Source organism: Trypanosoma brucei, chromosome 6 (assembly GCF_000210295.1).
Source record: "Trypanosoma brucei gambiense DAL972 chromosome 6, complete sequence".
Lineage (NCBI taxonomy): Eukaryota > Euglenozoa > Kinetoplastea > Trypanosomatida > Trypanosomatidae > Trypanosoma > Trypanosoma brucei.
This window is the reverse complement of record NC_026739.1, coordinates 692384-711355: the sequence shown is the minus strand read 5'-3', so window position 1 is coordinate 711355 and position 18972 is coordinate 692384. Positions and strand designations below refer to the sequence as shown.

The 18972-nt window shown below is 45.8% G+C and overlaps 3 protein-coding genes across 3 annotated transcripts; all 3 read right to left on the bottom strand.

The window, feature by feature from the left end:
* Positions 1 to 991: 991 nt before the first annotated feature.
* On the bottom strand, positions 992 to 14557 carry TbgDal_VI2940 (Hydin; the record flags this gene model as incomplete). Its single annotated transcript, XM_011775799.1, has 1 exon — positions 992 to 14557. The coding sequence occupies one exon, from the start codon at positions 14555 to 14557 to the stop codon at positions 992 to 994; it is 13566 nt and encodes a 4521-aa protein (XP_011774101.1).
* Positions 14558 to 15802: 1245 nt separating this feature from the next.
* Positions 15803 to 16090, bottom strand: TbgDal_VI2930 (hypothetical protein, conserved; the record flags this gene model as incomplete). Its single annotated transcript, XM_011775798.1, has 1 exon — positions 15803 to 16090. The coding sequence occupies one exon, from the start codon at positions 16088 to 16090 to the stop codon at positions 15803 to 15805; it is 288 nt and encodes a 95-aa protein (XP_011774100.1).
* Positions 16091 to 16808: 718 nt separating this feature from the next.
* Positions 16809 to 18152, bottom strand: TbgDal_VI2920 (queuine tRNA-ribosyltransferase, putative; the record flags this gene model as incomplete). The annotated part of the gene is made up of 1 exon (XM_011775797.1): positions 16809 to 18152. One exon carries the CDS (start codon positions 18150 to 18152, stop codon positions 16809 to 16811), a length of 1344 nt encoding a protein of 447 aa, XP_011774099.1.
* Positions 18153 to 18972: the final 820 nt, after the last annotated feature.

Genomic DNA, 18972 nt, shown 5'->3' with positions numbered 1-18972 from the left:
ATCAACGTAAGTATAAAATATATAGACAAAATAAATAGAGAAAGGGAAAGTAATAAATTAGAACAAACTACAAAACGTAGCAAGCATTTTGCAGCAGCACAACTACTGTTTCTCTCGGTTGCTGAGGTTATCGACAAAGCACTCTTCTTTGTATATCTTTGAAACACTCACTTAAAGTGAACGCCCAGTCTAACCATGTAAAGAAACAGTTAAAGGGGGGGGGAACGATGATGCTATGGTCAGTTGCATCCCAACAAACAAGAGTGAGGAGGAGATTCTCGAGAGGGAAAAGAAGAGTAAACACGTGAATGGGAAAGAAAGAAACGACAAACAAAATAAAGCTGAAAATCGAAACAAAAAAAAACGTGGCCCTCGTCCTTCCGTATCGTAATCATCAATGTTTCATGAATTTGCTAATCAATTTCCGTAACATACTTCTCTCATTTGCCTATCTTTCTCTCTACCTACTAAGACCTCTCCGTTTCCAACGCAACGAGCATCTCATCGCATCGAATGTTGCTTACCTTGTGATGTTGGTATTTGTCTATTTGAAAAAAAAAACACCTGTCTACACATTATACATCATTTAATGGTAACGACAATCAAACATCAACGACAAATTCTGTATAGGACGCAGCTTTCAGCCGCGTTCTTTCATGGTGTTTTCGTTCCTTTGCCTCCCACTCTCTGCTGAATTATACTTCAGAATGAAGCAAAGAAAGTATAATTTATTTACATGAATCCACGAACACAGCAACTTCCAAACTAACACCACCAACACCAAAGGTTCCAAACCCCACCGCCCCCTCCAACATATAAATATATACTTCCTTTGTGCTGATCATGACTACACCGAATAAGGCCGTCAATGACTTAGGACCCACACCTTCTCATTTTCTCATTACATTCATGTAGAAAAAAGAAAAAAGGGGGCGTCACCCAAATTCTCAAAGGTAAACCCCTCCCTTCACTCGATTACCCAACCCGCCTCTCATGGAGGAGGTGTTTGCTGGTCGGCTGTAGCAAGTTTTAGGTAGTAAATCCAACTAATTGTTTCTCCTTTGTGCACCCCACTGATTGTAAGCTTAGATGCGTACGCATCACGCCGCTCCTCATCCCATCGATGCTGAACTCCAATCGAAATAACTTTCTTGGGTGGTATTGTCTCCGTTGTTTTGCTAACGACAAAGCAAGGAGAATCCGTTGAAACGTTAATGGTCATGGCCTCGTTGAACACATTCTTGAATGTGATTGGTGTGGTCTGATTTGTTCGAACAGCAAAGGGGCCCTGACGGCGCGGTGGCAGGCATGTACCAACAATGGGGAAAATGTAAACACCAGCTGTTTGCGACACTATTTCAATAGTTTGTCTATCATCACCGACAGTTGAGGGTTCGTACAACATGTCTACCGTCACTTCTGTCCCCTCTGACCGTGAACAACCCTGCACTTTGATACTACTAGAGTTTGCTATCCTCGAGAAAGGCGAGAATTTCGACTCATCGGGTAACCTTATTGTAAACTCACAGTTCGTTTTACTGTATGACGTAAACTTCAGTGGAAACTCCACATTTTGCCCGAGTGGGCACGACACGCGCGTAACTACCGACGGCCGTGGGGCAATGGATCGAAGATGCAATTTACATACAACACTCCCAATTTCATTGCTTGCCGCCGTCACTGTTGCAACGGGGTACTCCTTGTGAACCAGTGGAAAGAAGTTTATAGGAAGCTCAACCGTGCTCTTTTCTTTAACTGTAATTTGAGAATCTACAGAGATCACGTCACTGCCATTTTCTACCCGTATAGTAAATGTTACATTCTTGTTCAAGGGATTCGTAATCGGAAGTTTGTATGTTGCTGTCGTCCGCACTGGTGCAATAAGTTCCGCTTTTGCTGACATAACCTTTGGTACCACCTTAAATGACAGGTCCAGTGCCCGAGAATATTCTTCCCTACTCTGACAAAGGAAGACAATGGCGCCCTGTAAAATCCCTTCACTCGTCGATATTATATCAATGCTTACTTCCCTCTTCTGTTTTGCCGGAACATCAATCGTCATTGGCATCTTTACAGTTACTGTGCCCTTATCAGGCTCAGTCAGCCAGTTGGCAGATGAACGGAAGCGAAGGGTATTCGGTGTATCATTCTGCAGTTCAAATATTTCAGTGTGCACAGTATTGGCTTCAACCACCTTTTCATTGGCAGAACCTCCTTCGAAAGCGCTCTGAGGGATGCCTTCCAACTGTACGCTGCGACCTTCGCCTGACGGTAGGGGGATGAAGAGATTTCCGATGTCTTTTTCCTTCGTATACAAAAACGGTGAGTAAGTGACGGAGAGCAACGCCCGGCTCTTCGGATTTACCGTCAATGACTTCACAGTTGACCAGAACTTGTTGTTTATAGTTGGTCGAAGCGTCCACACCGTGTTGGTTGGGTTTTCAATGGTCAGGGTTTTCGTCACGGAGCTCCTTATTTTGCAGGTGAATTCCAAAACAGTGTCAGGTTTAGGTATATCGACGCAATGTGCCTCTAAATTCAGAGGGATCGGTGGAGCGTTATCGAACTCTAAAAGAAACGTTTGATGAATTGAGCTTCCCACTTGGGTCGGATTGTACGTAAGCTCGCATGCCTGCTCCGCATGCGCACGAATAACGCCTGCGGCGGGGATGATTTTCAGGTCTCTGTTTGTCTTCATAGCGGCATCCCACGAAAAACGTTGGGAGATATCACCACTGTTCATGATGACAACCCGCTGAGTTGAAACGGCACCGACTACAACATTGTTGAAGAGTACATTTTGAACATCCAAATGTACCTCAGCATCCTCGCAGGAAGCCGTAATGAGGGCAAATGGCATTTCCTTCCCGCACACCACCATGCTTATTTCCCGTTGGAACTCTGCCATACGACTTTGGGGTTTAAACACTGCAGTTATAGTGCGCGCTTCGTCGGGTCGCATCACAAATTCTTCACTAGGGAAAAGCGAAATACCCCTTGCCGCCAATTCAACATCGATACAGTTGGCAAGCGAAACTGTCGTTAAAGTCCGGCTTCTGCACTCTAGACGGAGTTCAGCGGTACGACGTTCACCTATGCGTGCAACTCCCAACCGCAGAAACCGACTTGATACTTCAATGCGTGGCACGACACCCTCACCCCTAATGGGCACAAATAATGGATAATGACCGTTCACGAGCAACTTCAAATCACAACCGAATTCTCCTACTTCAGCGGGGTTAAACGTTATTTTCGCTCGCTTCGTTTCGCCGGGCGCTAGCACGGTAGAAGCGGTGTCCATGTCAAAATACTGACCCTCGGGAAGAATATAGTCAACCGTTACGGATTCGTCAGTTTCCCCGTTTGTGAGGTTCAACAACACTGACGGTGGGGTTTGACCACACATGTATTCGGAAACGAAGCATAGACCAAAATCGTACCTTGAGAATCCAAGTATGACCTTCGGTGTGTAGCTCGCGGCTGACAATCGAATAGTGTACACAACACGTTTAGAAATTCGGCATGCCAAAGTTAGGTTGCGCAACGCTTCGGACGATGTAGGGAAGTACACAAGTGTAACCTCTGCTCGCTGTTTCGGTTGCAGAGTGCCAAATGTTCCACTGAAAGTAAGAAACCTGTGTTCGGGCGTCGTCATTACAAAATCAAAGGGGCAACTTCCTTCATTGGATATAACAAGTTTCTTCTTCACTATTGTATTCACCTGCGTACGGCCCAAATTGTACTGGAATGGGTGATACGGCGTAACCACGATGGGTTCCTTGTGTTCAGCCCCTTCCACGTCCTCAATACACATGGATGAATGGGTCCGCAGGCCTTCACCCTTCACGTTGATGGTTAGGGGGTTGCTCGCCCGCTTCACCCGACATACCAACTTCATGTTGACAGCGATTTCTTCCTTGGGGCAGAACCAAATAGTGATTTGTACGGAAGACTTTGCCTGAACTACACCGCGCGTCGGTTTCATCCCAACAAAGTCCTTCTCTGAATTCATCGACGCATTATCAAACGAAAAAGAGAATGGTGAGTCTTCCTTGTTCTCCAATATAACAACGCGCTCGTTTTTGCTTCCAACGGGGGTGCCACCAAAGAAAACCTTATTGACATTCAGAAACAAATTCGGCTCATGCGCTTTCCCCACCAGCATGAAGGGTACAGATGTTTGACCAGAGATGAAAAAATTCCACAGCGATTCGCGCGTCGCCAGTGAAGTAGAGGTATACTCGAACGCCATCTCACACTGCTTCCCCGCAGAAATAGAGCCAGCAGGTGTTAAGCAGCGGAAAGGAGCCAAATGTCGCGACATCTCGTTACTGATCCACTCGTACCGCTGAATCGTTGCTGTCGGATTAATTACTTTGAAAGTGACAACAGATTTAGTGTTCAACCCGCAAACGTTAAATACAACAGGAATCGTGTTTGGAAGAATGACGCTCCCGGCTTCACCATCAACGCGTGTGGAAAAGTAATCACATTGAGGAATGTTGAAGTGCACCAGTGGGCATTCAGCGGATCCTTGGAGTGGTATAATGTGTTGGGGTTTTGCGCTGTGCTTCAGGTTGACAACAAGCACCCTGTCTGCTACATCAACACACTTCGGTGCAAAGGTGACTCGTATATCGCAAGTTGTGTGAGGCTCCACAGCACCAGAAGAAGGCTCAGCAATGAAAACTCCAGAAAGATCGAGTGAAGTTCGTTCCTCATCTTCATTCTTTTTCACCTCAATGGAGAACGGTAGGACGTTCGGTCCAGTGTTCTCGATGCGCATTGTGATGAACCGCTTCTGAAATATCTTTGTTGTGGGAAACGTTATCCCCTCGGAGAGCTCTACATTCTCATTCGACGGCAGTGTGAGTTCATAAGTTGTCGGCTCACATGCGTAACTAACAACCAGATTCTTGTTGCAACTAAAGTTTTCAGTGGCTCGGTACGCAGGCTCTGCCACGGCTCCAACAACTTTTCGAAATGTTGGACGACCTTCGCCATCAGAAATGGCAGATACATCATCAGTTTCAGACACAACGGTGCTGAGCCACCTCTCCTTCGTCTGCCTGTCGTCCCAGTCGTCCCCGTCCACACATTCAATAGACGTAACCTGCATAACGCAGAGCACATTATCCTTCGAAACTGCTTCACTATATAAGCGCACGGTTATGTCTCTGGAAGCACCCGACGGTAAGTGACCCACACGTGGGGAAAAGGAAAGCGCACGTGAAGATTGGTTCCATTCAAAACGCACAGCGAATGGTGTGTTGTTGGCGACGGTGAATGTGTGCTCTTTTACTTGTGACAGATACCAGTAACCCAAGGTTAGACGTTCCTCCATCAGAGGGTCCGTGTTATGGAACGATATTGGTCGATGGAAACTTTCCCCAACCACCCACAGTTCGCGGTCATCGAACGGGTTTTCCGTCACCGACACACGAAGGCGTGTCTTCCATTTATCAACTTTATGAGGGGCCAGAGTCACACTGAATGCTTCCTCTCCAGTCGGGGGGACGAGAAGTTGCTCCTTAAGTTTTGTTACAGTCATGCCTAGCGGGACGTCATCCGGTGCTGTGAGGCGAATATGTACGGGAATGTCTGAGTTATTACGGACACGGAAGCACCTTGTTACAGACGACCCTACAAATGTTAATGGCATTTGTATAGTATCGGCGGGTGGAGGAGGTGCAACCTCATGCGCAGTTGGTTTTGCCACGGCTGCCTTTCTCGACTCCTTCCCTTTCCCTTTCCCCCCAGTTCCAGATACTGTGTTCACGATTATGGGGGCCGTAATTTGCAGTGGCGGTGGAAAAATATACTGCACTGTGGGAAGGATTCCCTCACCCGCAAGGTCGAAGCGAAGCGAGTTGGTGGCAGGGTTCGTTCCATCTACGGCGATAGCTTCAAAGCGCGCGGTAAACGATTGCAAGGTCTGCGGTGCAAAACATACAGTAACAAAGCGACTTTCGAAGGAGGAGAGCTCTATCGTGCCCTCTTCACGCAGCTCACCATCTATGAGAAGTAGAAAACCTTCTGCAGTGCCGTGCGCACTTTTGTCCTTCCGGTCTTTTCTATCCTTCTCTTTCCATTCGTACATATTCTTGGGAAGGAGTCGGACCTTGACTGTGCATGTGAGAGTGCAAAGGTTTGCAATGCGGAACCGCTCTTCAACTCTGCTTCCCAACAGCGACTGCCCAAATGAGAATAGACACTCTTCCTTGGCAAAAGCACGTACAGGGCCGTTGAAGCATGACAAACTTGTAACAATTTGCTGTTCCTCGAACACAGTTTCCACATCCAACGACGAAGAAAGGTTACCCACAATACCGGGTGTTGTAGGTGATGCAACAATGTGAAATGCTGTTCCAGTTTTTTCAATTTCAGGGTCGCAGTGATCCACATGTATTCCCAGTACCTCTCGCTGGTCCTGTAGGTTACTCAGAACACTCGTGACATTGAATGTACAAGAGTCCCCCACACCAACTACACCCACATTTGGTGATATGTTAAATGACCCCAGTTGAAAGCCGACATCACCCTTAGCCGTTTTTCGGCCTCTTCGGGGGACAAATTCCTCTTCCTCTGGAGTGGACACTGACGTAGCCTTCTTGTAGTTGAAGAGTTTGAAATTCAGTGGAAACCTGCCTGTGTTACGCAACTCAAATGTGGACACCTTCTTTTGATGTGCGACACATGGACCAAAATCGATAAAGGACGGCCTGACGGAAAATTGGTTGTACCACGCCTCTCCTGTTACGGTAATGTTTTGAACTGGGTAAAGTAGCTCGTTTGACTGGGGATCGTAAAAAGATGCCTCAATGACGCCAAGTGTGGGGGGAATTTCACCTTCCCTGTCAAAACGAATGGAAACTTCCACTGAGGCTATCGCAGCATCTCTGTACCCAATCAAGCCTCGGACAGTACCAGAAACGGGAGAAAGAGTAATCACATTTTGAAGTGCCTTAGGCATACGTAACATATACCCAATATCGTACGGGCTTTTGTTTAGTATGCGGATCAGCTCCTTTTTCGTTTCACCAACATGTATCATCTTAAAGTTGACATGCCGCGTCCATTCCACCACTGCATCGTGGGCTTCAGCCTTAATTGTTAGAGGAAGAGACTCGTACAGGGCCTCCTCGGAGTCCATCACCTCAACTTTGAGCGATAAAGAATGCATTCCGGGCTTTATTGGTTTGAAGGCGAGGGCAAGTTTTTGAGCTCCACTGACCTCGAGTACACCGCTCGTAGCGCTCAGTTCAAATTCACTGGGCAATTTGTCCATTCCAGTGATTCGCCAGTGCACAGGCACAAAACTTACATTAGAAATAGTGAACGTTTTTTCCACAGGTCTAGTAACCAACGAACGGCCGTACTGCACTACCAAATCCCTTTTGCCATCTAGTGTCACAGATGGCCGCGTCCCAATGCAAGACACATTCACAAACCAAGGAGCCGGGTTGTCACGAACAGTCACGACAAGCTTTGCTGTTATTTCTCCAATTGATTCCGGGTTAGCGCGGAGCATCACCGTTACAGTCTCCCCAACGGGGATAGTGACCTTGTTTGGTGCGACAGCAAAGGTGAGGTCCTTTTCCTTGCCAAACGACATGTTTACTTCGGCGGGGACAATACCGTCATTTGTAAGCGTCAAGGTATCATGTGCCACCCATCCCCGGAAAGAGGAAGTACTCTTCCCCATGGAGGGAGACTCATTGCGGAGCGATGAGGACACTTTACTGTTCCCACAAGCACTACCATCATTCCCGTGGACAATTAAAGGCCCAAACTCGTACGAGCGCTTGGACAAGAGAAAAACACCACTTACCTGGCGACCCGCCACAGCTCGCGTCTTAACAGTTCTAAATATCCTTTTCTCGTCACGGCAAATATCTGGATACAGTGTGCTGGTAGCAACTGGAACAACGATTTGCTGACTTGTTCCCGTTATTCCGAAGGTTAGTGGAGTTGAGAACTGGCCAAGTCTGCTACTGCAGAAGACAAGAGTAACGTCTGTTGATGACATTGGTGCAATCAACCACCTACTGGCTTCCACCAATGGTGACGCAACCACCGGTACTGCACCCTTAGGGTTTTTTTTGGTTGAAAGATCGCGAGGTGTACGAGAAAATATACGTAAGCCCTCATATGCTTCGTGAGTCGTATTGAGATACTCCTCTGACACAAACTCCCACACGCCATTCGCTCCAAAATTCCATATATTTATCAACCGGTTTTTATCATTGGCATTTTCCGTTACAGACCCCCGTAAAAATGCATCGAGTGCACCGTTGCTATTTTCATTTGAAATTACATGCTCGGTAAGGTCTTTGCAATTTTCCCCGTCAACAATGATGTGATCCAAATCTTTTCTCTCGCGGAGATGAATGTAAAGTTCCTTGTATCTCTCCAGGTCACTAAGTTTGTGCCATACCGGTGCCGGCCGCTGTTCCGGCACATATCTTTTCCCCTTCGTTGATGCCCGCATTCTTTCCTCCATTTCCTCTTTCGCTGCCATTTCGGCGTCGATCACTTTCTGCACCGTATGCTGTTCATTGTTTTCTTTTTCTTCTGCCAATCGTGTCACTTCCTTAGTGACTTCCGCAAGGTCTCGTTTACATTTGTTGTAGTACAGTAGCTGGTGGTTATACGTGTCGCGTTCCCCTTCACTAAGCTCCTCGTACTCCTCTTCCGTCAAGAGTGGAATTTTAGCAGCCTCTGCTGTTTCATTGCATTTTCGCTGTATGTCAAGGTTGCGCCGAAGGTCAGCCGTCACCTCACTCACACCAAGGGATATTATTTTCAGTGTCATACCGGTCACCTGGGCAGCCTTACTGATGGCGAAGAGCACCGCCTCCCGATTTTCCGTGATTATGGATTTCAAATCATCAATAACTACGGCGGTCACGTTATCAACCTTCTTCAGTTGCCGAACAACGAGTGTATGAAGAAGAATCACAACTTTCGAGTTAGCCAGTGGCAACAACGGATTCAATTTGTCACTATGCCGTCCCGTAGGCATCACTGGAGGAGCAGCATGAAGCTTGTCGTAGTCAGAAAGTAAACCACGAATTAATTCACCTTCGGCCGTGTCAAACTCCGCCTCAGACAATATCATGGCATCCAAATCTAACTCCACAACTCCGGAACTTTCCTTCAACTTCTGCGTTTGGGTGGTTTTTCCAGAGCATGGAGGTCCAACAACAACGATAACCTTAGGATTAACAACCGAAAATGAATTTTTGCAACTTAAGCTTTTTGAGTGTAAAGCGATCGCATCCGGTTTGTCCATAGATTGTCTCCTGGATGGTTGTCGGCCTATTTGCCCCGCTCTTGAGCTGTAACTTCCACGCCGCCGCTCTAATGCCCTTTCGAGTGACTCATCTACACCAACGAACTCAAGAGCAGTCTCTTCGGCATTTAAATTTTCGAACGTTGCGTCTAGCAAACCCTCTGGTAAGGCATCACCCGCCTCTCGGAGTGGAAGGTAAAGTCCTTTCTCTTCTTGAGTTGGTGTAACTCCCTGTAAGAAACGTTGTAACGCTCTCCGTTCAATGCGGACCTTCTGATCATAGTTCATACAAACAACTTCAATGGGATGCTCCTCATTGTTTGTTATGGTTAACGTATGGTACACAGCTTCACACGGAAGAAGTGGCAAGAAATTAACGGGAGTGGGCGAAATATTCACCTTAACATCTCTAACGTTACCAATAATTGTCATATACTCATCGTTTGGGTTGGATGCAAAACGGAGGCGCAACCTGGCCTTTGCAGGACCAACATACCACGAATGAAAACTCATTTGAACAGCCATACAAGAATATGGCGGCAATATCCCCCGCTCCTTTCCAATTTTAAATTGCTTCTTGTAAACTGTTTCAATTGATGGGCTTCTCCGGGGATCCTGCGCTTCTCCTTTCTTCTTTGTTTCGATCAATTTGAACGTCCAACTACATGGCGCAGCTTCATTGTTGTAAAAATGAACATTTTTTACATGAATGTGACCTGGTCGGAGATCACCGAAATCCACAACATGCGATTCGGGTGTCAGCATGGGCGTTGCCAAGTAATAATGTACTTCAATAATAACACGTGGTCCCTTCGCAAGGTTTAACGTAATTTCCCGTCGATCAGCGCCGGTAGAACCCTTTTCAATTTCACTGGCATTAAGCGTAACGACGAACTCCGTGTGCGAAATCGGAGCCATAGTAGGAATTTTTAGCGGTTCCACTGTTACAACGGGAGGCTGCTGCGAATTCTTCTCCAGAGATATCGAGGTACTACACGTCGACGTGTTTACCAACAGAAGTTTGGCTGTCCGAACATCTTGTCGCGTAACGTGCCCAAAGTCAAGAATATACCGCGCGAGAAGAGGTGGTATTTCCTCCTGCTGACCCTCCGAGGTAGTTGTTTGTGGGGGTGGAGATGCCGAACATACCGATGGCACCAGTTCTCTGGTGGGAAGTATCGTTTGACAGAGGGTCAACCTCTCTGCTTCGAGCACAGAAGGGTCCACATGTGGTATGGGGTTTGAGGAACCCATTTTAGTGTGGTGAGGCACCCATTCTCGCTTACTGAGCTCATTGAAAAATTCCTGAAAAATTGGATCCTCAACACGCCTCAGTTTTACATTCTTCTCACCTGGTACCACCGACATCGTTGACACTTGTCCCAGGCCACGAACTTTAATGACTTGCGGGTGCAAATGACCAACTTGCACTGTAAAAGTTTCTATTACCTCTTCTGGGATCATGGGACCGAACGTAACGGTGAGGTACACTTTGGTAGTGACTGTTCCTCTCAACGGCCTTACAGTCAGCGACTCTGGTTGCTTCAATCTGGTGAGGTCTACGGAGAAAGGTACAGCGACACGTAAGGGACTAGATATACAAATGGTTCTAGTTGCTCTATCTTTGTAGTGCATAATACCAAAATCCAGGCTTGTGCGATCGAACCGCACAGCAACGTCGCTCCAACCAATCAGATTCACACTGTAACTCGGACCACCTTCAAGACTACACTTTGCGTTCGCCTCGTGTCGCCCACGTGCACCGTAAAAAACTGCTTCAACAACAGTCTTCCCCCCAGGCGGTATGGAGCCACGGAACGGTATAATGTCGAAGTGCTTCCGTATCAACTGCTGCTCTTGCTGCTCTTCGCGTTCTTCTTCTTCTGCCAGTGGTACTTTGGCGTTGGATGTCGCTGCCGGATGCCCAAGTGTCTCAATGCCCCAGTGGAAGTTCGCCGAAACAATTTCCGATAGGTTCGTGAGAGTTATCTGCAACCGCTTCTCTGTGTCGGCTAGCACCGAACCAAAGTTTAACTGACGTGTATCAGGCACAATGGAAACGTTCGGTAAAGCAATATTCACCGTAAGGTACACATACTCAGTGGTGGTGTGGTTGCTAAAAGTAACCAGCACACGCCCCTTTGCCGAGTGCGCGATGTTGTCTCGGCGGTAGAGAGCATCACAGGTCACACCGACAATGCGGGTTTCACCGCTGGAGAGAGCGAAGGTTGTTGGATTCTCGAGTGTAAAGGGTGAGCTACTTCCGTTCGCCGGGGTTAAGCAACGGAGTGACACATGTAATGTACGAGTGCACGTATTCTTCATCGTAAACGTCTTTGTCGTTACAGCACAACCGGTGTCACCTTCTGTACCGTAGATGTAATCAAACACAACCTTCTTCGTACTGTATGCTATTGAAGGAGTGATGAAGTTTCCCTGGACGCTTTTGGAGAGAACAACCTTGTACCTGTTCTTGTCCTTTAAAGTAAAGCAGTCCGAAAATACACCCTTAGTTGTTGCATACCCTTGGACAACAAACTCATATGATTTACGTGCGGGTATGAGGGCCATTTCGGGATTTACAGAGAAGACATTGGGCATACCACCTCTTCCAGCCCGGTTTCGACTGAGACCGCTCCATATAACTTCAATATCACGACGCCCCTTATTTAAGATGATCAGCTTCTTTTCAACAGTCGTTTCGGTGAAAATGTCACCGAAATCGAATTCATCCGCATCGTCTTGAGGCACCAGGGCATAACCTTTCCCGTTGGCGACAACATCAATAACTTGAGAGGTTTTCTCTGAATGGCGAACCGCTACCCTAATCTTCTCTTCGAAAGTCCGCGCTTCGTCCAAGCGCGCTCTCACTTTAATGATGAAAGTGCCCTCCGGTTCTATTTCGCCTTCTGTCGGTTCCAAAAAGAACACCGGCTCTTCTGTCTTTGCAGCACCCAGAAGAAACTCAGTTGTGAAGTAAGCAGTAATGCTGCTCATATTCGTGAGAGTAAGCTGAAGCTCCTTTTCGTCCAGAAGTTGTAAACCCCCGAAAGAAAGATGCCTCGGTACCGCTACCACTGTTGGACCACATGCAGAAGCAGTTACCAAAACGGGCATTAACTGCTCTTCCGAACCAAGGACACGCACATAGAGTGTCATGCGAAGTTCACCCACTGCTAACGGTGTCAACGTGATGGGAACAAGGCAACGGCTGCGGGCCTCAATCACCTCTACGCCGTCAGTATTATCCGGTGAGCCGATCGAAACGATGGCTGTGTCTGCTTGTGTGTCGAGCAACTCCTGCAGAAATACGCTAAACTTCCCCACCAACGCGGTCTTGTTAACAACTTCTAAGTTCATGGTGTAGTTGTGCCCCACGAAACAATGCCCATAGTGAAGTTGGTCTTGAGAAGGTTGTAGCGTGGGTACAAGACAAAAGAACTTGATGGGAAGTGTGTGCACAGCATCACCAACGTCCTCTACATCAACGAGGAGTTTGGTTTCCCGTGACCCCAGTGCATTCGAGACAAGATCCACGCAAATATCATGTACACCTCCCTCAGGTATTAGTCCTTCACATGGGGTGACGGTAATGCAGTTGCACAAGGGGCTCGACTCAGGGATGCGCAACTTGTACCGAATATCAAAGCTTCCAGTGTTCATCACCTGTAACGAGCAAGAATGGTGAGTGGTATACGAGACATTACCGAAGTTCAACTCTTTCCGATTAAACTGCAAGGAAGGACTCGTAACGCGTCCACGAAAGAAGAGTTTTAAACCATCAAGCGCACCGTGAATGTGTATGTTAAAAGTCTCCAAAATGATACCCAAAAGATCGGATTCTAGACGAATGACAAACGTTTCCGTTGTACCAGGTGGAAGGACCCCCTCGGGGGGAGAAAAGGAGAATTTTCTTCCCATTAGCGTATCCTGTGGCATCACCTTGTAGCGGGCCTCAACGCAACCCTTGTTAATGATTTCCACCCTGTATTCATGCACAGCACCAACAACAATATCACCAATGTCGAGAGTAGTAAACTCTAACTCACATAGAGGGGCTAGACCCTTCCCTTTCATTTGCAGTGGAAGGCGCTGATTCTTACCCTCAATATCGAGGTACGCAGTTGAGAGGTAGCTTACAGCCAGTTGCGGGTTGAAGGTCACAATAAACTCTCTACTTCCTTTCCCGTATATCACACCACTAACAGGCTCAATTGTGAAGACGTCATCATCAAAAACGCGGCCTCCCTTGGTTAAGTGGTCAATATATTCCCTAGCTAGCCGTTGTCGAGTGGATTCATGCTCCGCATTAGACAGCACAGCGTAAGTAAGGGCTCCGGATTGTTCTGCAATAGCATTTTCAGTTGCACATTTTTCTTGATGATCAGTCTGTTCAGCTTTCCACGTAAAGTGTATCGTGCGGTCGCTTTCATTCCTAACCGATATCATCACTTGACTCTCCAGTGTCACAAACGTATCGGGGAACAGCGCCTCGCTTTTATCCTGTATGATAGACAATTCCATTGCACTACCCGAAACTGGCAGCTCCTGCACGGCGTTTTCCTCCGGGCCAAGAAGAAAAACTATAGAACCGCTATAGGTCTGCAATTTTGGTGGAGTAAATACAATACTGACGGGAAGAACGCCCCCTTCCGAGGGAACGACGCCGGAAGAAGGAGAAATTGCAAATGGTGCCTGACACACAGCGCGCCATTGACAGTCCAATTTCCCCTTGTTTCGAAGGAACAATGTAGTCGAACCACTACACTTCACCGGAGATGGCGAGACGGCAAACGATTCTGGCAAATCCAGCCGCCCACGATTCGCTATGGCACGGAGAGGGATGGTGAACTCCTCCTGGCTAGTTGTCACTATAATGTCACTGCTGTAGTCACGCTCATCCTCTGACCTGAAAACTACCTTGTACACAACGGTTAGTCCTGGTGCAACCTTTGTTGATTTGGCATGCGGGAGCGGTGAAACAAGGGTAACAAAGCGGTCATGCGATTGCCGCACACGGACAAACTGCGCTTCCCTAGATATGTTCTTCAAGCTAAGGGCAACTTCATAGCTTTCGTGCATGACAAAATCCGCAAAGACAATTTCTCTTGGATGAACCTCAAAAACAGCCTGTTCTGATGAGCCAGAAGGTGACATAGCCGCCTTTCGCGTGTTTTCATTTGTCGCTGGAAGTTCAAGTGCCGCAGTTGCTGAGGCGGCTTTTCGTTCCCTCGTTACCCTTGGCGGTTGCTTTACGGGCATGGTTGTTGTTCCTACTCTACCCCTTGTTCAATAAATCTCAAACACTTCACTTCCCTCCGCTTTCGCTGTCGCTGTCGCTGTCGCCTTTCCTTCTACCTCTCGTTTCAGTTTGTGCCACCTCTTCTTGCTTTTGGATATCCCTTTTTTTCCTTTTTTATGCTTTACCGGTTCCGCCAACAACCGGGAGCTATCGGAAGTCCCGACGGGAGAGGGGGAAACAAAAAAAAAAAAAGACGGTGTCGGATATTACTTAATGTGTAAAATGTATATTGTTTAATATACACATATATGTGTAAACATTAAAAATTGATAGATTGAAAATTTTTTAAAAGATGGGAAAGCAGAAGGATCAGTAGCGTAGTATATCAATCGGGTTGAAGCAATAAATCGAAAGGGAAGCATGACAGTAGAAACGAGCCAAAAAAACTTTAGAAAGGCTCTCTGCGAAACAAAAAAAAAAAAAAGAGAGCAATCATCGCACTGTCACAGTTGGAGAGACGAAATAAAAGGGAAAAAAAATACAAAAGAAAACGTTAAATATTCCGTGACAAACATATACCGGAAATAAAAAAATCAGCATATTCATCACCTCCCTTCTTTGCAGCTCACACAAATACCAGTGCACATACGCATTTCTTTGGATGCATTTGTGCGCAGTATGCGGTCAAAAATAATGGCTAAATCATTGCGGTTGTGGGACATCACCGTTCCACTATTTGCGTCGCATTCACATAAAACCCAACAACCGTGAAAAACACACAACTTGCCGCTTATTGTATTATTATTTTTTTAATTATACCTCCTCACACACACACACACACACACATATGACCTCCTCACCCTTCTTGTTCCTGCATTATCTCGTTAGAACCATTCTTACAAATTTATCTAACATCATCTCCTAAACAGCGTTAAATGGAGATGGCATAAAAACGAGAGAAGGAACAACCGGTCACATGTCGGCAAAGAAGCTGAATATAAAAAAAAAGAAGACAATGAAGTTCAACAAAAAAAACGAAAAAAAGGAGAGTAGAAGGCAAAAAAGAACAAATGTGAAAATATTCTTTGCTGCAATAACGGAAAGTAAAAACTAACATTTTATTACAAAACAACAACAACCTTCAAACCATAGACGTACACACACAATGGTGTGAATATAAACATGAATATGGATATGAACATACAAATATACATGTAAATATGGCACATCAACATACATTTACAAAGATATATTGCGTGAACCGATTACATATCGTCCTCATCCTTTTCTGGACTGGCAGCTGGGCAGCACGCCTTCCTGACAAGCACAAACACGCTGTCTTTTTTCACTCCAACTGTTTGCAGAGTAACGCTGTCGTCCAGCAATAATTTACCTTCATGGTTCACAACATACTCCTCCAAATTTATTGGATCGAGAGCAGCGACTTCCCGTTTAAACTGACGCAAAACGTCACGTAGCGTGTGGTTTGAGTCCACTGAAAGTTCGAATCGGCCCTCACAGCATTGTACTGAAACGGGTATTGTCTCCGACATGTCCTTTCTTTTTTTTTTTTTTTGGTATTTTTTTTCCGTTAGTTTTTTTTTCCTCCCCCTTTTTAAAATTCAAATTTACAGTGCCTCCTCCTGTTGATGTGTCTTACTTAAGTGTTCTCTATACCGTGAAAAATTATTGCTGGTTACACCTGTGTGTTTGTGTGGGTTGCGGCAACTGTTATCAACAAGAGGACACAGTTTTACCGACCCTACAGATGGGTTCTCGCTGTATTTTCTGGGGAGTAAAGATAAATTAAAAAATAAAATAAAATTAGACAAACAAGAATTGATGGGGGAAAGGAAAAAAAAAGTGCAATAAGTAAGAGTGACGTAACAAAGAGACCTTAATTTTAAGGGAGAGAAAAAAAAAGAGAAGCAGGTTGTGTACACCAACCCTTTTAAAAAGACTGAATTAAAACGAAGAGAAGGAGGAAAAATTATAAGCCTTTCTTAATTACTAATAGCATCACTTCGTGTTTGATTCATTTTCACCAAACTTTTCTCAAGGTGTTTTAACAACGAGGGTAAGTTTTTTTTTTAAAAAAAAGATTTTGATTCAACAACCTCATCCGTAGGGCTAAATGTTTCCCATTGTTTGCATGAAAAAAAAAAAAGAAAAACAAAGAGAATACCAAAAGAACACTAAAAAAGACACCGATTCGTGTTATTGAAACCTTATTCCTTATTCAGCCCTGATGCGTTACCTTTCCCCTAATAATCAGCGGGGGAGCTCAACACTGACAGAAGCAAGTGCATCAACAATCCACTTTGGGTAATCCCGTGCCGGGTAATATCCTAAAAAAAACTTCTGTACGTATTCGACAAATGTACCGCTAAGAATCGCCTCCCGTGCACCGCGTGTTAGATTGATGAGGTACGCCAAGTTATGGTACGATAGGAGTGTAGCCCCAATAGATTCCTTCGCTGCAACAATATGCAAGTAAGCGCGAGTAAAGGTTTTGCATGTCATACAGTTGCACTCAGGGTCTAGTGGTCCCATATCGTTTGCATAAACTTTTTTGGACACTTGGATTTTTCCTCGAGATGTTAGTGCCGACCCAAACCTTGCAGTGCGGCACGCATAAACACAATCAAACATATCGACGCCCAACGCTATACAAACTATAATATCCTCTGGATATCCTACACCCATACAGTACCGTGGTTTGTCATTAGGCAAAGTTTTACAGCACTGAGCAACAATTGCCCAAAACTGCTCCTTTGCTTCACCACCACTCAAACCACCAATAGCATAGCCTTTGCACGCTTTACGTTTGACCATCTCCTCCATGCAAATGCTTCTCAACCCTGAGTCCAGCCCACCTTGCACGATGCCAAATATTCCCTGTTTTTCTGGATTTGCATTTGCCGCCAGACTGCGATCTAACCATCGTATCGTGCGCCTCATAGCCTCCTCCACGCGCGGTCCAGTTGTGAGCACGTGCACAACATCGTCGAGTTGCATCATAATGTCACCACCGATAGCGTTTTGAATGCGAATACTATCTTCAGGCTTAAGTAACAAACTATATTCACCATCATCTGGCACCTCAGCAGACGCAACGGAGGTCTTCGCCTCGTTATCGTCGACCACTATCTTCCCACCGCCACCACCATGTGTGGACTGAAATCGCACACCTTCCTCCGTAATGTTAGCCAGTCGAAGGAGGCTCACCATCTGAAACCCCCCGCTGTCGGTAAGAATATTTCGCTTCCAACCCTGAAGAAAATGAATCCCATCCATGTTATCCCGAACTCGCTTTGAGGTGTTTCGGGAATCCGTAGAGGAATTTGCATTCTTACGCCGTGTTATCTCATTAAGTATATCTTCCCCTGGTCTTAGCCCCAAATGGTACGTGTTTCCAAGAATAATTTCCACATCGAGGGATTCCAACTGCTCCACCGTTACACCTTTCAGAGTAGCTTGAGTAGCGACGGGCATAAAAATGGGAGTACGCAATGGACCATGTGGCAGGTGGAAAAGACCCGCCCGGGCTCTCTGCGGTGGTTTTGGACCGGTGATGGTATCAAAGCTAAAAAAAGCCGCCTCCTCCTTGGACATCTACAATGCAAATAACAAAAATAAATAGAGAGTTGCAATTTATAAGCCGTGGACGAAGCAACTGCTTTGAAGAGGGGAAGTCACATCAAGTAAGATCCGAAGGTTCTTTTCAACGACCCACTGCCTTCTCACAAGCCACACTAAACCGTTTTTCACTGCTGATTAAAAAAGAAAATGATGCCAAATGCATCAAACAATCCTGTATGTAAGGGAAGTGTGATTGAGAAGTAGCAAGACACGACATTTAATAAATAATAATAATAATAATAATTCATACAGAAAAGTGTTGACGACGACACGAGAAAGCATGCAACTGCGAAAATAAAATAGTTGCAAGCACACTCAATATACAACATAACCCCTTTCCTCCCACCTGTAAGACAGTATACAGTCACTCATAGTTTATCGTCAATAAAATCAAACAGAACCGCTATCCTCTTTGTAGTAATAAAACTCGAACTCGGGGGAAAAAATGTATGGAGAGGAAAAAGAAAAAAAGAACAACATCATTACAGAAGAAACTCATTTACTTTCACTTGTGTTACACTTCTATTTTCCCTCCCCCCTTTACTCCACTTCCCATCTCACACGTACAAAGGCTACGTTGCCGCCAACATCTGACGAAAAAGGGTGTCAGACGCAAATATTCCCTGTGACCACTCGCATGACCCTTTCCCTCTCCTTGCCCTCCGATTTTTTAAAAAAAAAACTCTTCATTAATTCCAACATTCCAATAGGGATCATATCGTCGAATGCACTTTTATCTTAACAACAATTTATGATTCGATCCCACTCGCAGGGATATATCAGTTACAATACA